Consider the following 15,851-nt stretch of genomic DNA (forward strand, 5'->3'; position numbering starts at 1 on the left):
TATTACTAAATTTAAAAGGAGAAACTTCAGTTTTTTCTTTTGGGCCACCCTGCCTCAGTGGGATACGGCTGGTACGTTGAAAGAATATATATATATATATATATATATATATATATATATATATATATATATATATATATATATATATATATATATATAAATGCAACTATAATTACTGACGTAATCTAAGACTCGTTAATATTTTGGGTAAATACAACTATACAACATGATCTATGATAGGGGTCGGCAACCTTTCGGGGAGAGAGAGAGAGAGAGAGAGAGAGAGAGAGAGAGAGAGAGAGAGAGAGAGAGAGAGAGAGAGAGAGAGAGAGAGAGAGAGAGAGAGAGAGAGAGAGAGAGAGAAAGCCAGACAGCTAAGCAGTCTCTCGGAGGAAGGCCGTATTATTAAATGCAATAAAAAAAATTTCTGGAACTCAGGGTTGCCATTAGCGTTTTAAACCAAATTTGACCTAATTTTAATACTAAATACAATTTATGTCAAATAATTAAATCAACATTATGGAATGCAGATACCTACTGTACAGTTTTTTACCACCGGACAACAAACTCAGATCAAAAACTCTGAGGGAGGATACGAATAACTTTTCCAGGGACTGCTTAACCTTGAAGTGAATTATTGCTTCTTTATTCCATATTAATTAGATAATTAGTGTCCAGGTGTTAAGTTGGAGGGGCTGACGAAAACCTCACGCGGGCCGGATGTGGCCCGCGGGCCGGGATTGCCGACCCCTGATCTAATACAAAGTAATGTCTATGATAATTACACTGTTCACATACAAGATAAATTCTTAATTTTAAATGATGAAATACAATTCTGTATTGGGATTTTTCATAATTTTATACTTTCTTTAGTGCAATGGAACTAGAAGGATTCCTCCAGACAGTTGCTGATAAACCCGGCTATGGTTCTAGTATTCGACTACTTACTGGCGGTACTGATATTCTGATTAGTCTTGCCTGGTCCGTAGTCGTATCGGGGGGCCATGACCTCCGGAGCAATCTGCACTGACTCAACAGGTAAGTAGCTTTGAATGGGCTCTTAGATAAGGACTTCAGTTTTTAAATCAAAATAGATTTGATTCACGGTTAACATAAGCAGGATTTTCCATTTAAATGTTTTCGTATATATTTGATTTTTAAAATATATTTCAACAATTTAAGAAGTTGTATAGGAACATAATATAATGTATATGGGGGAGAAAATATCAAATGCCTTTTTACAAGCCCTGAATATACAGTCCATGCTTCACTTTCTTTCTGGACTCACTTCACCAACTTTCTCATTTTGAATTTATTGTTTCTAAATCCGAGTTAGTTGATCTTCAGGAAATTACTCCTATCCAGATACTCTAATACTCTCCTGCTCATCTTATCCATTATCTTACAGAGTATGTGTAAGTCTGTGATACTGACATGTAGTTTAATGCCTTCAATTTCCTTAAATGTTTGGAATACATTTTCTGTCTTCCAGATCTCTGACAAATGCCCGCATTCATTGACTCAGTGTAAATCTTAACTGAGGGTTTGGACAGTTCCTGGGATCCTTCCTGTAGAATCCAAGGCGACACTTTCCCATTCAGTTGCCTTTTATGTATCCAGTTTACTCAGAAGGTTCTCCATTTATTTCTCTGTTATGTACTTGGAGTCCAGTATCTGTTACTGTAACTTTTTCTCCACGATTCTCTGTTGTTTCTCTTTTTTAAATCGTATTTTTTCAACTTCGCACTAACTTCCTCGCTGATTCTTGAAAGTTGACTGTCTTCTTTCTAGTGATGTGACCGAGTCGCTCTTGGTTTAGTTTTGGCTTTTGTTGCTTAATCATTCTCACACTGTCGTCCAGCTTTTCTTCTCAACCTTCCATATTCATTTTTGCCTCTTCTGCTTCCTTCAGTCCATTGCTTTCTCTGTTTTTCCATGCTTTTAAACCTCTAATTTTTTTATTTCTGCATCATTTCTTCAACCACCGGCTCTCTTTCCCTTCTTACTGTTGCCTCTTCTTCTGGGTACTTTGTTTTCCTCCGCCTCCCTCCACTTTCTGACAAGCTACTCTAGTATCTTACTAATTATATTTTATTCTAGTTACCTTTCCGATTATGCTTCAGGATTTTTTTCATCCCTACAACAGTTTCCTCTTCTATAAATATGATTTCTCCTTTCCTCCACCTGCTGTTCTTCCCTCAGGGTTGACTTTCACAAGTCATTTGATACTCTGTGCTATACGGTCGCTAGCGCCTCTCACCTTCTATGTCGCCTTCTTCAAATGTGCTTATGGTAAATACTAGAATCAGTAAGAGCTGGCTCGTCCTTCTTCTCTTGCTGTCTCCGTGGCTTGCTGAAGAAGAAAGTTTTCCATTACCACCTATAGCTTAGCTATTTATGTTTCTCATGTATGTGTGTGTGTGTGTTTGTGTGTGTGTGTGTGTGTGTGTGTGTGTACTCACCTAGTTGTGGTTGCAGGAGTCCATTCACAGCTCCTGGCCCGGCCATTTCACTGGTCGCTACTAGGTCACTCTTCCTTCTCCATGAGCTTTATCCTATCTCTTCTTAAAGCTACGTATTGATCCTGTCTCCACTACATCACTTCCCAGATTATTCAACTTCCTGGTAACTCTGTGGCTGAAGAAATGCTTCCTAACATCCCTGTGACTTATCTGAGTCTTCAGCTTCAAACTGTGACCCCTTGTTGCTGTGTCCCATCTCTGGATCCTGTGTGTGTGTGTGTGTGTGTGTGTGTGTGTGTGTGTGTGTGTGTGTGTGTGTGTGTGTGTGTGTGTGTGTGTGTGTGTAAATAACAACCCCTAAGGCTGCGGACTCCTCGTTTACTTCTGGCGTGAGAGTGGTCTAGTAGGAAAGTATATAAGAGCGAGATTAAGTGTTTGGACCTTGGAATGTCGACCAACAATATGAGCAAGTGTAATTAATATAATGTAGTGGTTGGCTACTTGGCTCCCACACACAAACACACACACACACTCTGGAAATTAGCAGATGAATTCATAATTACCATCACTGTCTAGAATCTTTGAGAAAACTGGTAATAATTACTCTCAAATATTTAAATAAAAAAAATATTCTAAGGAAGCTTCTTTGGAAAAGTTTTAATTTCACATGAAGGAAATGAAATTAACGCTGCCGGCGGCTCAGGAAACATGAACATTAAACTTCACCTAGAATTAGGCTGTGTGATTATTGTGGCAACGCAAACTTTGCCAGCGAGTTTATTTACCTGACCCACCCGTCCTGTGGGGTAGAGTGGGACTCTACTATTTCAGAATTAAGAAGTATTTTCCAGACTTGCATTGTACACCGCACTCTTGCAGGCACAATGAGAGATCTGGACTGTAAAAGCAAATGAGGAATATTACTTATTTCTCATTTTAATTAGTTAATTGCTTGTCTGAGGTAAAAAGAGCACATGTGTAACAGAGTATTTGATTGAGGCTTCGCTTCGCTCTCCATCAGTTTTATCAAACTATATAAAGCTCTCTGAAACTGAGACTTAGTCTCAATAAAATGCCCAATAGTTGCACATGTGTAATTTTACCTAACATATTGTAGGTAATTCTAACAGCATTAATTGCCTGTGGTTCTCCTTGCGACTTGTTTGCTCTTTCACTCTCATATATGCAAATATTGTCCGAAAATTTTACGTTGTAATAAGTTCAACATTATTACAGAACTTGGCTGTCTAACCTAAGACTAATTTCCCACTAAATTATTGCTTCCTCCATATACTAGTCACCCAGGAAAGCGAATAAGATTAAGAGTTATTATTTTTATAAGCAGTTAACATATCTCATTTTTGGTTTGTTGTGTGTGTGAATTATATCTCAATATTGAGGGTTGAAATACATAATTCATATCTCTACAGCACTTTTATTATCGTAATTATTGGTAATATCGTAACTATTGGTAATATCAATGTGGTTTTTCTTAACAGTGTAGAATTACATGAAATTATAGTTAAATTAATTACGGTCTCTCCTCGATCCTATAATATCCCGTTTGTATACACCCGAAAAAAGGTAAGTGTAGATTGTAGCATAAGCCTATAATAAAGTTAAGCTAATTAGGCTAATAAGGACATACACTAAACTAATTCAAGCCTTCCACTAAGAAATAGCAGTTCTAAAGGCAAACTAATGAGGAGTTCTATCTCAGAGAGACCAAAATCCTAAAATACACCAGCACATTAACTTTGAAGCTAGTCAGAATTTTTATTATTAAACAATCAGCGCCTCAGAGGTTAAGGTAATTAAACTGAGCGAAAACTAGTATTTAAATTTTGCCAAGTTCTTCAATAAAAAAAATTGCAATTTGAGATCAAGAGGAAAAAATTAATCCAGCCTTATCTCTAAGTAAGATTTGCCAGGGTTTAAGGTTCAAGCAAGTTAATATGCTTATAAGTAAGAAATAAATGAGATCTATAAAATGAACTTTAATTTATCAGAAGAGATATTTTCCAGTCATATCAGAAAAATCAGTTTAATAAATTTGGCAAATTTAAACCTACACTATCTAAAAATCAAGGCAAGACCTTCACTGAGAAAAACACATCAACTGTATAAGTAGCATCACCAACGTTCTTATATGGCAGATAAACGAGCGTACAAATTTTGAAACCAATGAGAGGAGGTTTTCTCCATTTATCACAACAGGGAGGAAGTTATTGTCTACCACTCAAGTCTGTAACTGTTTTACACATTTCCGGTAATGCTGATGTCTTTTCTTTTTGTCTCAAACACGTAAGATAACGGGCACACCTTGCTAATTCTACTTACATCAAGTTCATTCTACACATACAGTTGTGCATGTACATGAATGCTCAGTAATAACCAACATGGAAACAAACTCAGAAGACGAATTTGTCTATAAATTTTAACCCCCTTCTGGGGTCTTCTTCAGCAGATACAAAAAATAGAAGAACATGAATGCATAAGAAAGTTGCGCCTCTCAGCAGTGCAGGTGAGTATAGAGAGTCAGGTTAGCACATGGGAAAACGGGTCAAGGAGCAAGTGGGTGTTGTATGTCAGGTCTAGAAACTGGTGACTGAGACCAAACTTAAAATTTGGGCAAATAGTTTCTCTGTACTATATAATTCCTGCTCTATTGCTTTCGTTCTATACTAGGTTAGGTGTTGGTAAGTACTCAAGGGCGAATTTTGAATTAACGCTTCCTTTCCGTTGTTCCTGTGAAATATTAAAATTTGGTGTGATAACTGCGAAAGCAGATTCTATAATTTTGCATTTGTACCTGCAATGTGATTAATTAGGAAGCTGCTGCCATCAAATAAATCACACTGCGGCTACAACCGTAAACTCACAGAATCTCTCATAGCTACAACGCCGAATTTTAGTATCTCAAAAGGACAGCGAAGGATTGACTGGTGGAATGACGAGGTAAAGAGGGAGGTGAGGGAGAAAAGTTGTAGTGATTGGTGGAATGACGAGGTAGAGAGAGCGGTGAGGGAGAAAAAGTTGGCATATGAAAGATTTTTAGAATATAGAGCTTATGTACTGAGGGAGTAGTATACGGGAAATAAAAAAACATAATTATAAGAATGGTGAGGGAGTGTAATAAGAGAGCGAGAGAGGTAACGAGAAGATAGAGGGAATAATTGAAGAATTATTAAATATTAATGAAAAGAGGGTGGAAGGGTTTTCTTGCATTACGAAGTTATAACACTTTTTACGAGTGAGTAAAGTGCCAAATGTGAGTGTGGGGGAGGTGCTTGAAACAGTGGATAGAATTATAGGCGATAAAGCAGCTGAGTAAGATGGAATTAGGCCAGAAATGTGGAAAGCAGGTGAGTAAATAAGTTTACTCAGGTATACACAAATAGTTACATAGATTATCATACATAGCAGCATATGTGTAAAGTACCTAGGATAACCCAAAAAAGTCAGACAGAGTGACTTATTTCCATTGGGGTGGATGGTGAAAATACTCATTGTATGCATGAAAGGGAAAAGGTACTTGAGGATGGGCAGACAGGATGCATACTTTCTTTGCATAAGGAAAAATGACATAAATGAGAGTGTAAGAATTATAGGGAAATAAGCCTGTTGAGTATACAGGAAAAATGTACAGTAAACTTAATACTGAAAGAATTTTGGGTAAGACGGACAGAAGAATTGTAGAGGAACAAGAAGGTTTTAGGAATGGTAGCAGATGTGTAGACCAAGTATTTACACTGAAGTACATAAGCAAATAATACTTAGATTTTTAAAGGATTTTGAAAAGGCATATGATAGAGCGAATAGAGGGATGAATATGGCAACTGTTGCAAATGAATTAAATAGGTGGTAAGTTGCTTAAAGCAGTAAAGAACTTTTATGAGGATAGCGAAGTGCAGGCTAAGGTATGTAGGAGAGAGAGAGAGAGAGAGAGAGAGAGAGAGAGAGAGAGAGAGAGAGAGAGAGAGAGAGAGAAATTATTTCATAGTAAATGTAGGCTTTAGACAAGGATGTATATTACCAAGATTATTTTTAACTTATTTATATACTGGGATGTAAAAAATGGCAATGCTAGTATGCTAGGAAGAGGTGTGGGACTGAAAGATAATTAATCTGGTAATGAGTGGAAGATTTCGCAGTTGGTTTTTGCCGTTGAAATGGTTCTTTTTTGAGTTTCTGAAGAGAACTGCAAAAATTGGTAAACGAATTTTGAAGGGTACGTTAAAGAAGAAAATTAATTAATAGTAAACTGGAAAGAGCAAGATGATGAGAGAATGGCAACATACAGACAATGAGATATTGATATCAGATTGGTGGCAAGGATTATGGAGGAATTAACTGTGTTCAGATATATGGGAGCGGATTTGTCGGCAGATGGTTCTACGAGAGACGTGGTGAGCCATAGAGGTGACAAACAGAAAAAGGTGGGAGGTGCACTGAGGCATCTGCGGAGACAAAGAGCTTTATCTACCGTGGTAAAAAGGGTTATGTGCCAGAGTACAGTGGTATCAACACTGGTCTATGGATGTGAAGAATAGGTTCTTAAGGTTACTGGGAGGAGGAGGCTGGAGTATTACGAACACAGGTATAATACGGCCTGCGATCTGGTCGTAGTGGATTTCAAAGTGGAGCAAACTCATCAATAGCATATGACTTACTTTTCCTTAACCCGATATAATATGCCAAATACGTACAAGTGTGTACATTTATGTACACTATGAACAGATGTTGAATAGTTGGTGTACACCATTGTGACAAAAGATGGCAAAAGCAGAAGCCAGAGAGAGTGCACCGTATTCAACCAGCAACTCGGGCAAATCTGTCAGTGGTTACCACAAGTGAACCACATTGTTTTAACGGCGGATACACTATGATCGTTAAACCCTTAGCACCCAGTTCGCTGGTTGAGAGGCAGCCTATATAGGAGTGTGACACACACAACAAAATGTAACATACTCTTAGTATTGTAGTAGAGATGTCGTGTTTGAAAGCTGTGTGTGGTATGATTATGCAGAAAATTCAGAGTTTGGGAATTAGGAGAAGGTGTGGAGGGAAGGAGAGGTAGAAGTCTTCTTAGGAAAGGTTTCATGAAGGGAATAAAAGAGGTTATGAGTGTAAGGGACAAGGATATCCGACAGGCTTATCTGAGCATGTTAGATAGGAATGGAAACAAGTGGTTTCTTTGATTTGATGTGCCGTAGGAGTACGAGCAGGTTAACATTTATGATGGAATTTAGGGATACCGATTAGGCAGACTTGAGTGTTGGAGTTGGAGAGTTCAGTGCCTGCAATCTGAAGGAGGGATGGTGATGTTGCAGTTTGGAGAGTTATCTATACTGTGATCTATTGCTCTTGATGTAGGTTTTACCTAATATCAATAAAATACATATTAGTGTTATTCTTTGCAGGAATGCCAATAGTATATTATGATTTTAGGAGTAGTTGTACTTTTATTTTGTGCTGTAGGAAGGTTTGTACATAACATACCAACTCCATGGTTAGTCTTCTCCAACAAGAATTAACCTGTTATATAGATTTTCCCGCAATCTGGCTGGAAGTACAAGAAACTAACATGGCCGCCTCACCTGTGTCACTACTGTGTATCCTTACTTGTTGTTTAAAATGTTTTATACCTTTAGTGTTTTATGTGTGTGAACGATACTTCTATTTTTCATTCACCCATCCAGACCAACATTCTCGGAAGTATTTAGAAGTTTACCTCGCACTAGGCGTCCCTGCCTTGCTTATTAATTAGATGAAGGCTGCCTCTGCTCCTGTTGCTGTTGTCACTGCCGTTGTCTTCAGGCTGCTGTCGCTGTCACTGCCGTTGTCTTCAGGTTGGTGTCGCTGTCACTGCCGTTGTCTTCAGGTTGGTGTCGCTGTCACTGCCGTTGTCTTCAGGTTGGTGTCGCTGTTGTCACTGCCGTTGTCTTCAGGCTGCTGTCGCTGTCACTGCCGTTGTCTTCAGGTTGGTGTCGCTGTCACTGCCGTTGTCTTCAGGTTGGTGTCGCTGTTGTCACTGCCGTTGTCTTCAGGTTGGTGTCGCTGTTGTCACTGCCGTTGTCTTTAGGTTGCTCCTTCGCTTCTGAGAGTTTTTGTTGTTCTAGGTACTTTATATTCTTACACAACTCAGGGGGTGATTCAGTGTGGGCCCCTGACACTTATTGTGTTGTCTCTTAATGTACTCGTAGCGCCCCTGCTTTTTATTGGGGGGGGATGTTGCATCTCCTGCCGAGTCTTTTGCTTTCGTATAGTGAGTTTCGTGTGTAGGTTTGGTATTATATCCTCTAGGATTTTCTAAGTGTATATTTTCGTGTATCTTTCTCGCCTGCGTTCCAGGGAATACAGATCAAGGGACGTCACTTAAGAAAGTTCACTACATGTTAACGAAGGTTATTCTGTATTCTTGATTTTTTTTATTACTTCTTGTAGGCAGGTGATGCAATTTCATAATTCTGTTTGAAGTTAGATAAGTTGTAGCTTCTGTGTAAATTAAATATTAACTGATCGAAGAAAATGGGGATAAACGCCATCTCCTGGGCCTGTAACTAGGAAGTTTGTGAGCATTGAGCTCTAGCATCTGGCACCGCAGTTCCGTCCAATGAGGAATTTGGCTTCCTGCTTTTGTGTCCGAGGGGATCAGCTCAAGGACCTGATACTTATCTATTTAGATGTGCGGCTGGGAATTAGATGGTCTTGTTTAAATGCTCAGTTGTTTGGCGGATTCAAGCTCCAGCATCTTGATAGTTTAGACAACTAGAAGTCTGGAACTCCATGTCTGTTGGATCCTAGAATATCATTTTTTTGGGTTGGTCTCCACCTCCTGGGCCTGCAAGTCAGCTGTGCTGGAGTGTTGAGTGATATCTCCAGAATTTGCTACTTATCTAATACAACACATCAACAACACATACGCATTGCTCGTCCGCATATTTACAGTTCACTCCCACACCGTTGTTACATCCCTAACAGCTAACTTACAAACTCCCTCACAACACACTTTCGTACCGTTCCGCACTCTCACACAACCTTTCTGCACCCCTGCAACTCATACACCCCAACCCTTATAATGTTTACATACCAAGCACTCTTACAACACACACACACACACACACACACACACACACACACACACACACACACACACACACACGCGCACACACACACACACACAACAACAACAACACACTCACAAGCCCCACACCCTCACAACCAACTCTCAAACGCATGCTCACATATTCCCACACACTCCCACATCCTTCCCAAAACCCTACAACACACTCACATCGTTACCTTACCTCCACAATACACTAACACACCCTTCTCACGCCTGACAACACACTGTTTTCTCACTCCAGGAACAGCCTCCCCGTCCCTCAGCCTTGCTACACGCTTATGTACCCTTCTATCACCACCTTAAGTACAGTCAAAGAGCCTGCGGTACCAGGTCATGCTATACACCAACGTTACATGCAGGCAAGGAGCCATCAAAGAGGAATAAAGTATGCGCAGAAAAAATTGTTTTGATTTTACCTTTCCACCACAATGGACACAATGACCAAAGTTTTACAATTATATTGAGTTGAGGGACAAGTTTACCCAAAAAGTGAATAGAGTTCAGATGAGAGTGTGAGAACACTCGCTACCAGAGATATTGTACACCTATACAGAAAGAGAGATCTGGTATGGATTTACCAAGACAGAAGAAGGAAAGGATCCGAATGTCTGTCCGGGATAATTTCACGTAGACGGTCAATCCTTCCTGCGAAATGGCAAACAGCCCTGGCACCCAGTTGGAACCCATGCCAAGATGGTGAAATCATCCTAGCAAGTTTAACGAGCCTTGTTCCAGGTTAGCTCAGACGATGTGAGGAGTGAGTGGTTTTGTGTGAAATACATAGACTACTTGACGAGTGTTCCTCAACAGGGAGCTGAACTAGGTCCAACTGCCAGACACACCATAGCTGTACTCACCGCATATAATAACCTCCAACGCCCCTGCAACAGCCTCCCTTCTCAAATTAATATAACTCATTCTCAGACATCCCCATTCTGCAACAACTCACTTCAACAGTTGTCTAACTCACTCCTCCACTCGTCTAATTCACACGCTCACTTATCTTACTCCTTCTCACCCTCTAACTCACGACCAAGTACTTCAAACTCACCCCTACACTCAGACTCACTCCCACATTCATGAAAATCACTCCAACACTCATCGAACTCACTCCCACACTCATCGAGCTCACTCCCACACTCATCGAACTCACTCCCACACTCATCGAACTCACTCCCACACTCATCGAACTCACTCCCACACTCATCGAACTCACTCCCACACTCATCGAGCTCACTCCAACACTCATCTAATTCACTCCCACACTGCAAAGCCTCATTGGCTCACATTTTAAACACGAAGCTGCACTCCTTAAACCACACATTGCTTCATGCATAATGAAAAGAAATAAAGACAGTCAGGGAACCACGTCTCTCTAAGATTAATTAGGAATCCTAGAAGGGGAATACTTAATGAAATTAACTTATTTTTAATACATATAATTTTCTTCACCTTTTACTTGGTTTTCATTCGTTTCTCCTTTGTTTTTACCGCTAGTTCCTTGTGATATAGCTTGAGATTTATATTTCTCATGGATCTCGAATTTTTAACAAGTGTTAGTAATTTCTAATATCTATTATATCCTATCTGTAAATATTGGAACCACATTTATAAGTATCATACTCATCCAATTTAATCAAATATAAAATATATATAAGTCTGATCTTTCAGGAGTGAAAACGAGTATCAAGTTCAGGTTTTTGAACTTACACATAATTAGGCATCCTCGAAGGGAAACCTTTAACTGTTTGTCAGATTTTATTTCCTCAAACTTTTCGTTTTTATTTCGTTTATAACACAAAAAAGGCCTCATCTGGTGGGCTTCAAATATTCAAATCTGGTGTACGGCAATTAAGTCATGATTTTTAAGAAAAAAAAATGGACCTTGCGAGTGCCATATGATCAAAATTGTAAGTCCAGTCACCAGCATCCTGGAATGGGTCGGAATGGTTCGCAGTTTTAAACGCTGAAAAATTACGACGGAGAGAGAAATGTAATTGTGTTAGTGAACATCTGAGAAAGTTTGTCTAAAATAATGTGAATTTTTTATTTCCGTTTAATGACGTAAAATATATAACAAAAAAAAAAAGCACAATACCGTGACTGGAACAATACACAAATAACCCGCACATAGAGGAGAGGAACTTACGACGACGTTTCAGTCCGACTTAGACCATTTACAAAGTCACGCTTACTGTCACAGTGTGACTTTGTAAATGTTCCAAGTCGGACCGAAACGTCGTCGTAAGCTTCTCTCTTCTATGTGCGGATTGTGTAACGTAAAATATATTTTAGTCTCTCCTGAATGGCTTCAGTATTTAATAGCCGATACATTTTACGGTCAGGATATTACCCATCAAGTTCAATTTGCGTGCGGGCAAATCTGTCAGTGCACTAAATTAAAAAAAAAAAACTTGGAATCATTAGAATCCCTGCAATAACTGGAATTCCAATGATCGGCTACAAATTTTGAGCGCTGATTTGTTTTCCAAAGAGCAAGGTTTTCCTTGTTATTGTCCTTCGTAAATCCTAATTTGCCAGTTTTATTAAATATAGCGATATTGATTTCCTTTTAATAGATAAAGAATGCCTCGTCTTATCGGATTCAAAATATTAATGGTGATGCATTCCTTACGATGAATGTCATCCTGTATATTCCCTCAACCTATATTTACAATGTTGACGTATACAACCTGACAACGAATCAGAGTAGCCGGGGCCCTACTGTAGCTACTCCGACCTTGCTGTCAGCTTTATTGGTACTGAAAGCACACATGATGTGGTAATGTGATGAACGTCTTGCAAACTGTGATGTTCTCGGCGCACGCCACAGCCACCTACACTTTTCAAATACTCACTACACTTCTCCAACACACACGACACTTCTCCACCACACCTACACTTCAGCAGCACACCTACACATCTCTAACCTTCACTTCTCCAACACTTACTACACATTTCTATCCTTCATTTTTTCCAGCACTTACTATACTTCTCGTACACACACTTCACTTCTCCAACGCTCTTCTGACTCGCACAGTTTTCCAACACCTTAAAAATCCCAATATACACAACATTTCCCTCCAGTATTTCTCTCTCTCTCTCTCTCTCTCTCTCTCTCTCTCTCTCTCTCTCTCTCTCTCTCTCTCTCTCTCTCTCTCTCTCTCTCTCTCTCTCGATGTATTGTACTGCAGCTCATAAAGCTCTAAATACGAATGAGTCCTACAGAGCAAGTAGTAGTGGAGACCCGATCTTTCATCTACTATGCGGGGCCAGAACCATGACCAGTAATGTTGTCAATGAGAGTAATTTCTCTCTTGCGATATGCCATAATAGAGTGTAGTTTTTACCCTCTGAAGCCTGGGATACTCTGTTTGATCTCGCAGCATTTGTGGAATAGATCACTGCATGATGATGCAAAGGAAATCCCTATTGGTAATAAACACATTAAGCTAGTTCACGAATCTATAATATTGAGAGAGCATCATTTCCTTCCAATAATATTGACAAAGCATCTTCTCCTCAAGGAAGGTTCCGCGATTCTGGCGAGGGGCTCTTGATACAAGGAAATGAATTTCTCTTCCCAGGCCTTGGATCAAACATGGCTGCCTCCCATTCCCCCAGTCAGTGTATGACCCCTAATATCTAGCGCTCCCACACGAATGTAATAACTTTCAAGTTTTTATACTTTATTTGGAATCAAACTTACCACAACCTCCTGTCTTATCTAGAAACACAGTTATTTGAATTACATATATCAGGTTTAGTACGGTCCATGATTACATGTAATCTCAGTGACATATACACTAAATGGTGACGATATTTTGGGGATATTTCGTTCATTTATGAAACTTTGAAGACGTTTTGTTCAATGCTTCGTCATTTTAACGATACGAGCCCAAACTTTATCGTATCCAGTTTATGGATTAGTTATATTTAATCCATTTTAGATAAAAGAACACAGATTGTGGACTTTTATTGTGACAGCGTTTCGCTCTCCAGGAGCTTTGTCAGGCCGGCTTGACAAAGCCGGCCTGACAATGTCAGATTAGTTACATCTATGTTCTTTTACCTAACATATTGTCAGTAATTCTACCCCCATATTTAATCCAGCCACAGTATAGTTATTTATATTTTAATCAAATTGTTTTAATAATCATTATTTGCATAATAATGTCTCTTAACAAAGAATTGCAAACAAGTAACTAGTTGTTTATTGCAGGAAAGGAGGTGGTGAGCATGGGCGTGGCGAGCATGGGCGTGGCTGCGTGTGATGAAGATTCGAGATGGGCGTGGGAGAGTGTCAGAGTTAGCTGCTACTGGCACTGATGGCCACAACAACGCTGTCCATGTCCCAGTTCTGGTTCAACACAAGCGTCGCAGAACTGAGTGTCACACAGGGTGTCGGCTTGACAGTAGCTGTAGAGGAGTCTCCGCTAGGGAGAGAGGAGAGTGGCAACGTGTCGGTGGTGTGGCCGGCAGGGAAAGGTGGAGAGACTGTGTGGGAGGAGGTTACTGTGCTGGTAGTTAAGTCCTTCCTGATGGGCAGCATCATACTAGTTTCGGTTATGGGCAACGTGCTGGTGATCATCAGTATAGGACTGAACCGCAAACTCCAGCTTCTTACCAACTACTTCCTGGTATCTCTCGCCATGGCTGACATGCTGGTGGCTTCCTGTGCTATGACATTCAATGCGTCTGTAGAAATCTCTGGACGGTGGCTCTTTGGCTACATCATGTGTGATCTCTGGAACTCGTTCGATGTATATTTTTCAACAGTGTCTATATTACATTTATGTTGTATTAGCGTTGATAGATACTATGCGATAGTTAAACCTTTAGAGTACCCTCTCTACATGACTAAAGGAACGGTATTGTTTATGTTGGCTAACGTGTGGATGGCACCAACACTCATATCATTCATACCAATCTTCCTAGGGTGGTATGCCACAGCTGATCACTTGCAGTTCCGCGCCCTACAACCAGATACCTGCACCTTCGAGGTTAACAAAATATACGCCATCCTATCCTCTGCTTTTTCTTTCTGGATACCCTGCACGGTGATGCTGGTTTTGTATTACCGTATCCTGCAAGAGGCCAGGAAGCAGGAGGCAGCTATTCTCAGCCGCACCAACAGTACCTGTACTATAAATCACATCCAGCGACGTTCACCTTCATCAACTGCTCAACAAATTTTAGCAGCGTTTAGATCTTCCAATAAACCTATACTAAAGAAAAGCAAAGGAAAACGGAAGTTTCAACAAGATTTTCAACTTGGGCCACTTCCTCGAATCTCCCGTTCCGATCTCAGCAACGACCAGGGGTCATTATCAGTATGCAGGTCAGGTAGTGTATGTGGACAAAACCCGTGTACATATAGTAGAAAAAATAATAGTAATTATGTGAATGATTCATGTCAGTTAGCGTTACCACTTCCACAGGAACATTCGAGCTCACTTGAAGTAAGTCCTCGAACAATAAGTCCAGATTTGTCCTTTAACGAGGAATCAGATGAGAAAATAGACGAAAGTCCCAGTGGTAAACCTCAGTTATCTCGCAGTAGTTCCATTAGTGTTAACGGGCACACAGGAAGGGGCCTCCCTGTTAGGGTTATCAGCCCAGTGCCCTTCGGGAGGCGGGAGTCTATTAATCCTGCCTCGGGATTAAGTCTTGGGGGTGGAGGAGGCCACAGCAGCAGCAGCCATCCCATGATGCGTCGAGAACACAAGGCGGCTAGAACACTGGGCATTATTATGGGAGCCTTTATCCTGTGTTGGCTTCCCTTCTTCACCTGGTATGTAGCTGTCACCATATGTGGTGACAGCTGCCCATGCCCCCAGGCGGTTGTCACTACACTCTTCTGGATCGGCTACTTTAACTCCACCCTTAACCCCTTCATCTACGCTTATTTCAGGACAGATTTCCGGGATGCCTTCAAGAAAACTCTTGGGCAGCTGAAGTGTTGCACTCGTGAGGAGGACCTCCTGGGATCATTTGTCTGACCCCAGCAGGTCTGCTTCATCGAGCTGTTATTTAATTTAAAATCTTATGTACGTCATTCATATAGAAGTCAAAATTTGTGGAATGATAATATTAGTTCATCTCAAATATATATTATCAAAATATTTATGTGAAATACAAAACCTTTGTCTTTTATTAATGTATTTATAAAACTTTCTGGCTTTGCTGAATTAGGTACATCAAATTCCAAACGAATTTAATAATTTTTTTAGGATACATCTTGGTAGAATAACATGATA

General features: G+C 40.0%; 1 protein-coding gene across 1 annotated transcript in view; it reads left to right on the forward strand.

Moving 5' to 3' along the window:
• LOC128696458 (octopamine receptor beta-2R-like) overlaps positions 1 to 15,635 on the forward strand; it is a 60,099-nt gene extending 44,464 nt beyond the window's left edge. Inside the window, exons 2-3 of the mRNA XM_053787705.2 lie at positions 874 to 1,038; positions 13,814 to 15,635. Of these exons, the coding sequence (XP_053643680.2) occupies positions 13,920 to 15,593 (1,674 nt within the window). The 5' untranslated portion in view covers positions 874 to 1,038; positions 13,814 to 13,919 and the 3' untranslated portion in view covers positions 15,594 to 15,635. The remainder of the gene's footprint in view (positions 1 to 873; positions 1,039 to 13,813) is intronic.
• Positions 15,636 to 15,851: the final 216 nt, after the last annotated feature.

This window comes from Cherax quadricarinatus, chromosome 47, assembly GCF_038502225.1.
Source record: "Cherax quadricarinatus isolate ZL_2023a chromosome 47, ASM3850222v1, whole genome shotgun sequence".
NCBI lineage: Eukaryota > Metazoa > Arthropoda > Malacostraca > Decapoda > Parastacidae > Cherax > Cherax quadricarinatus.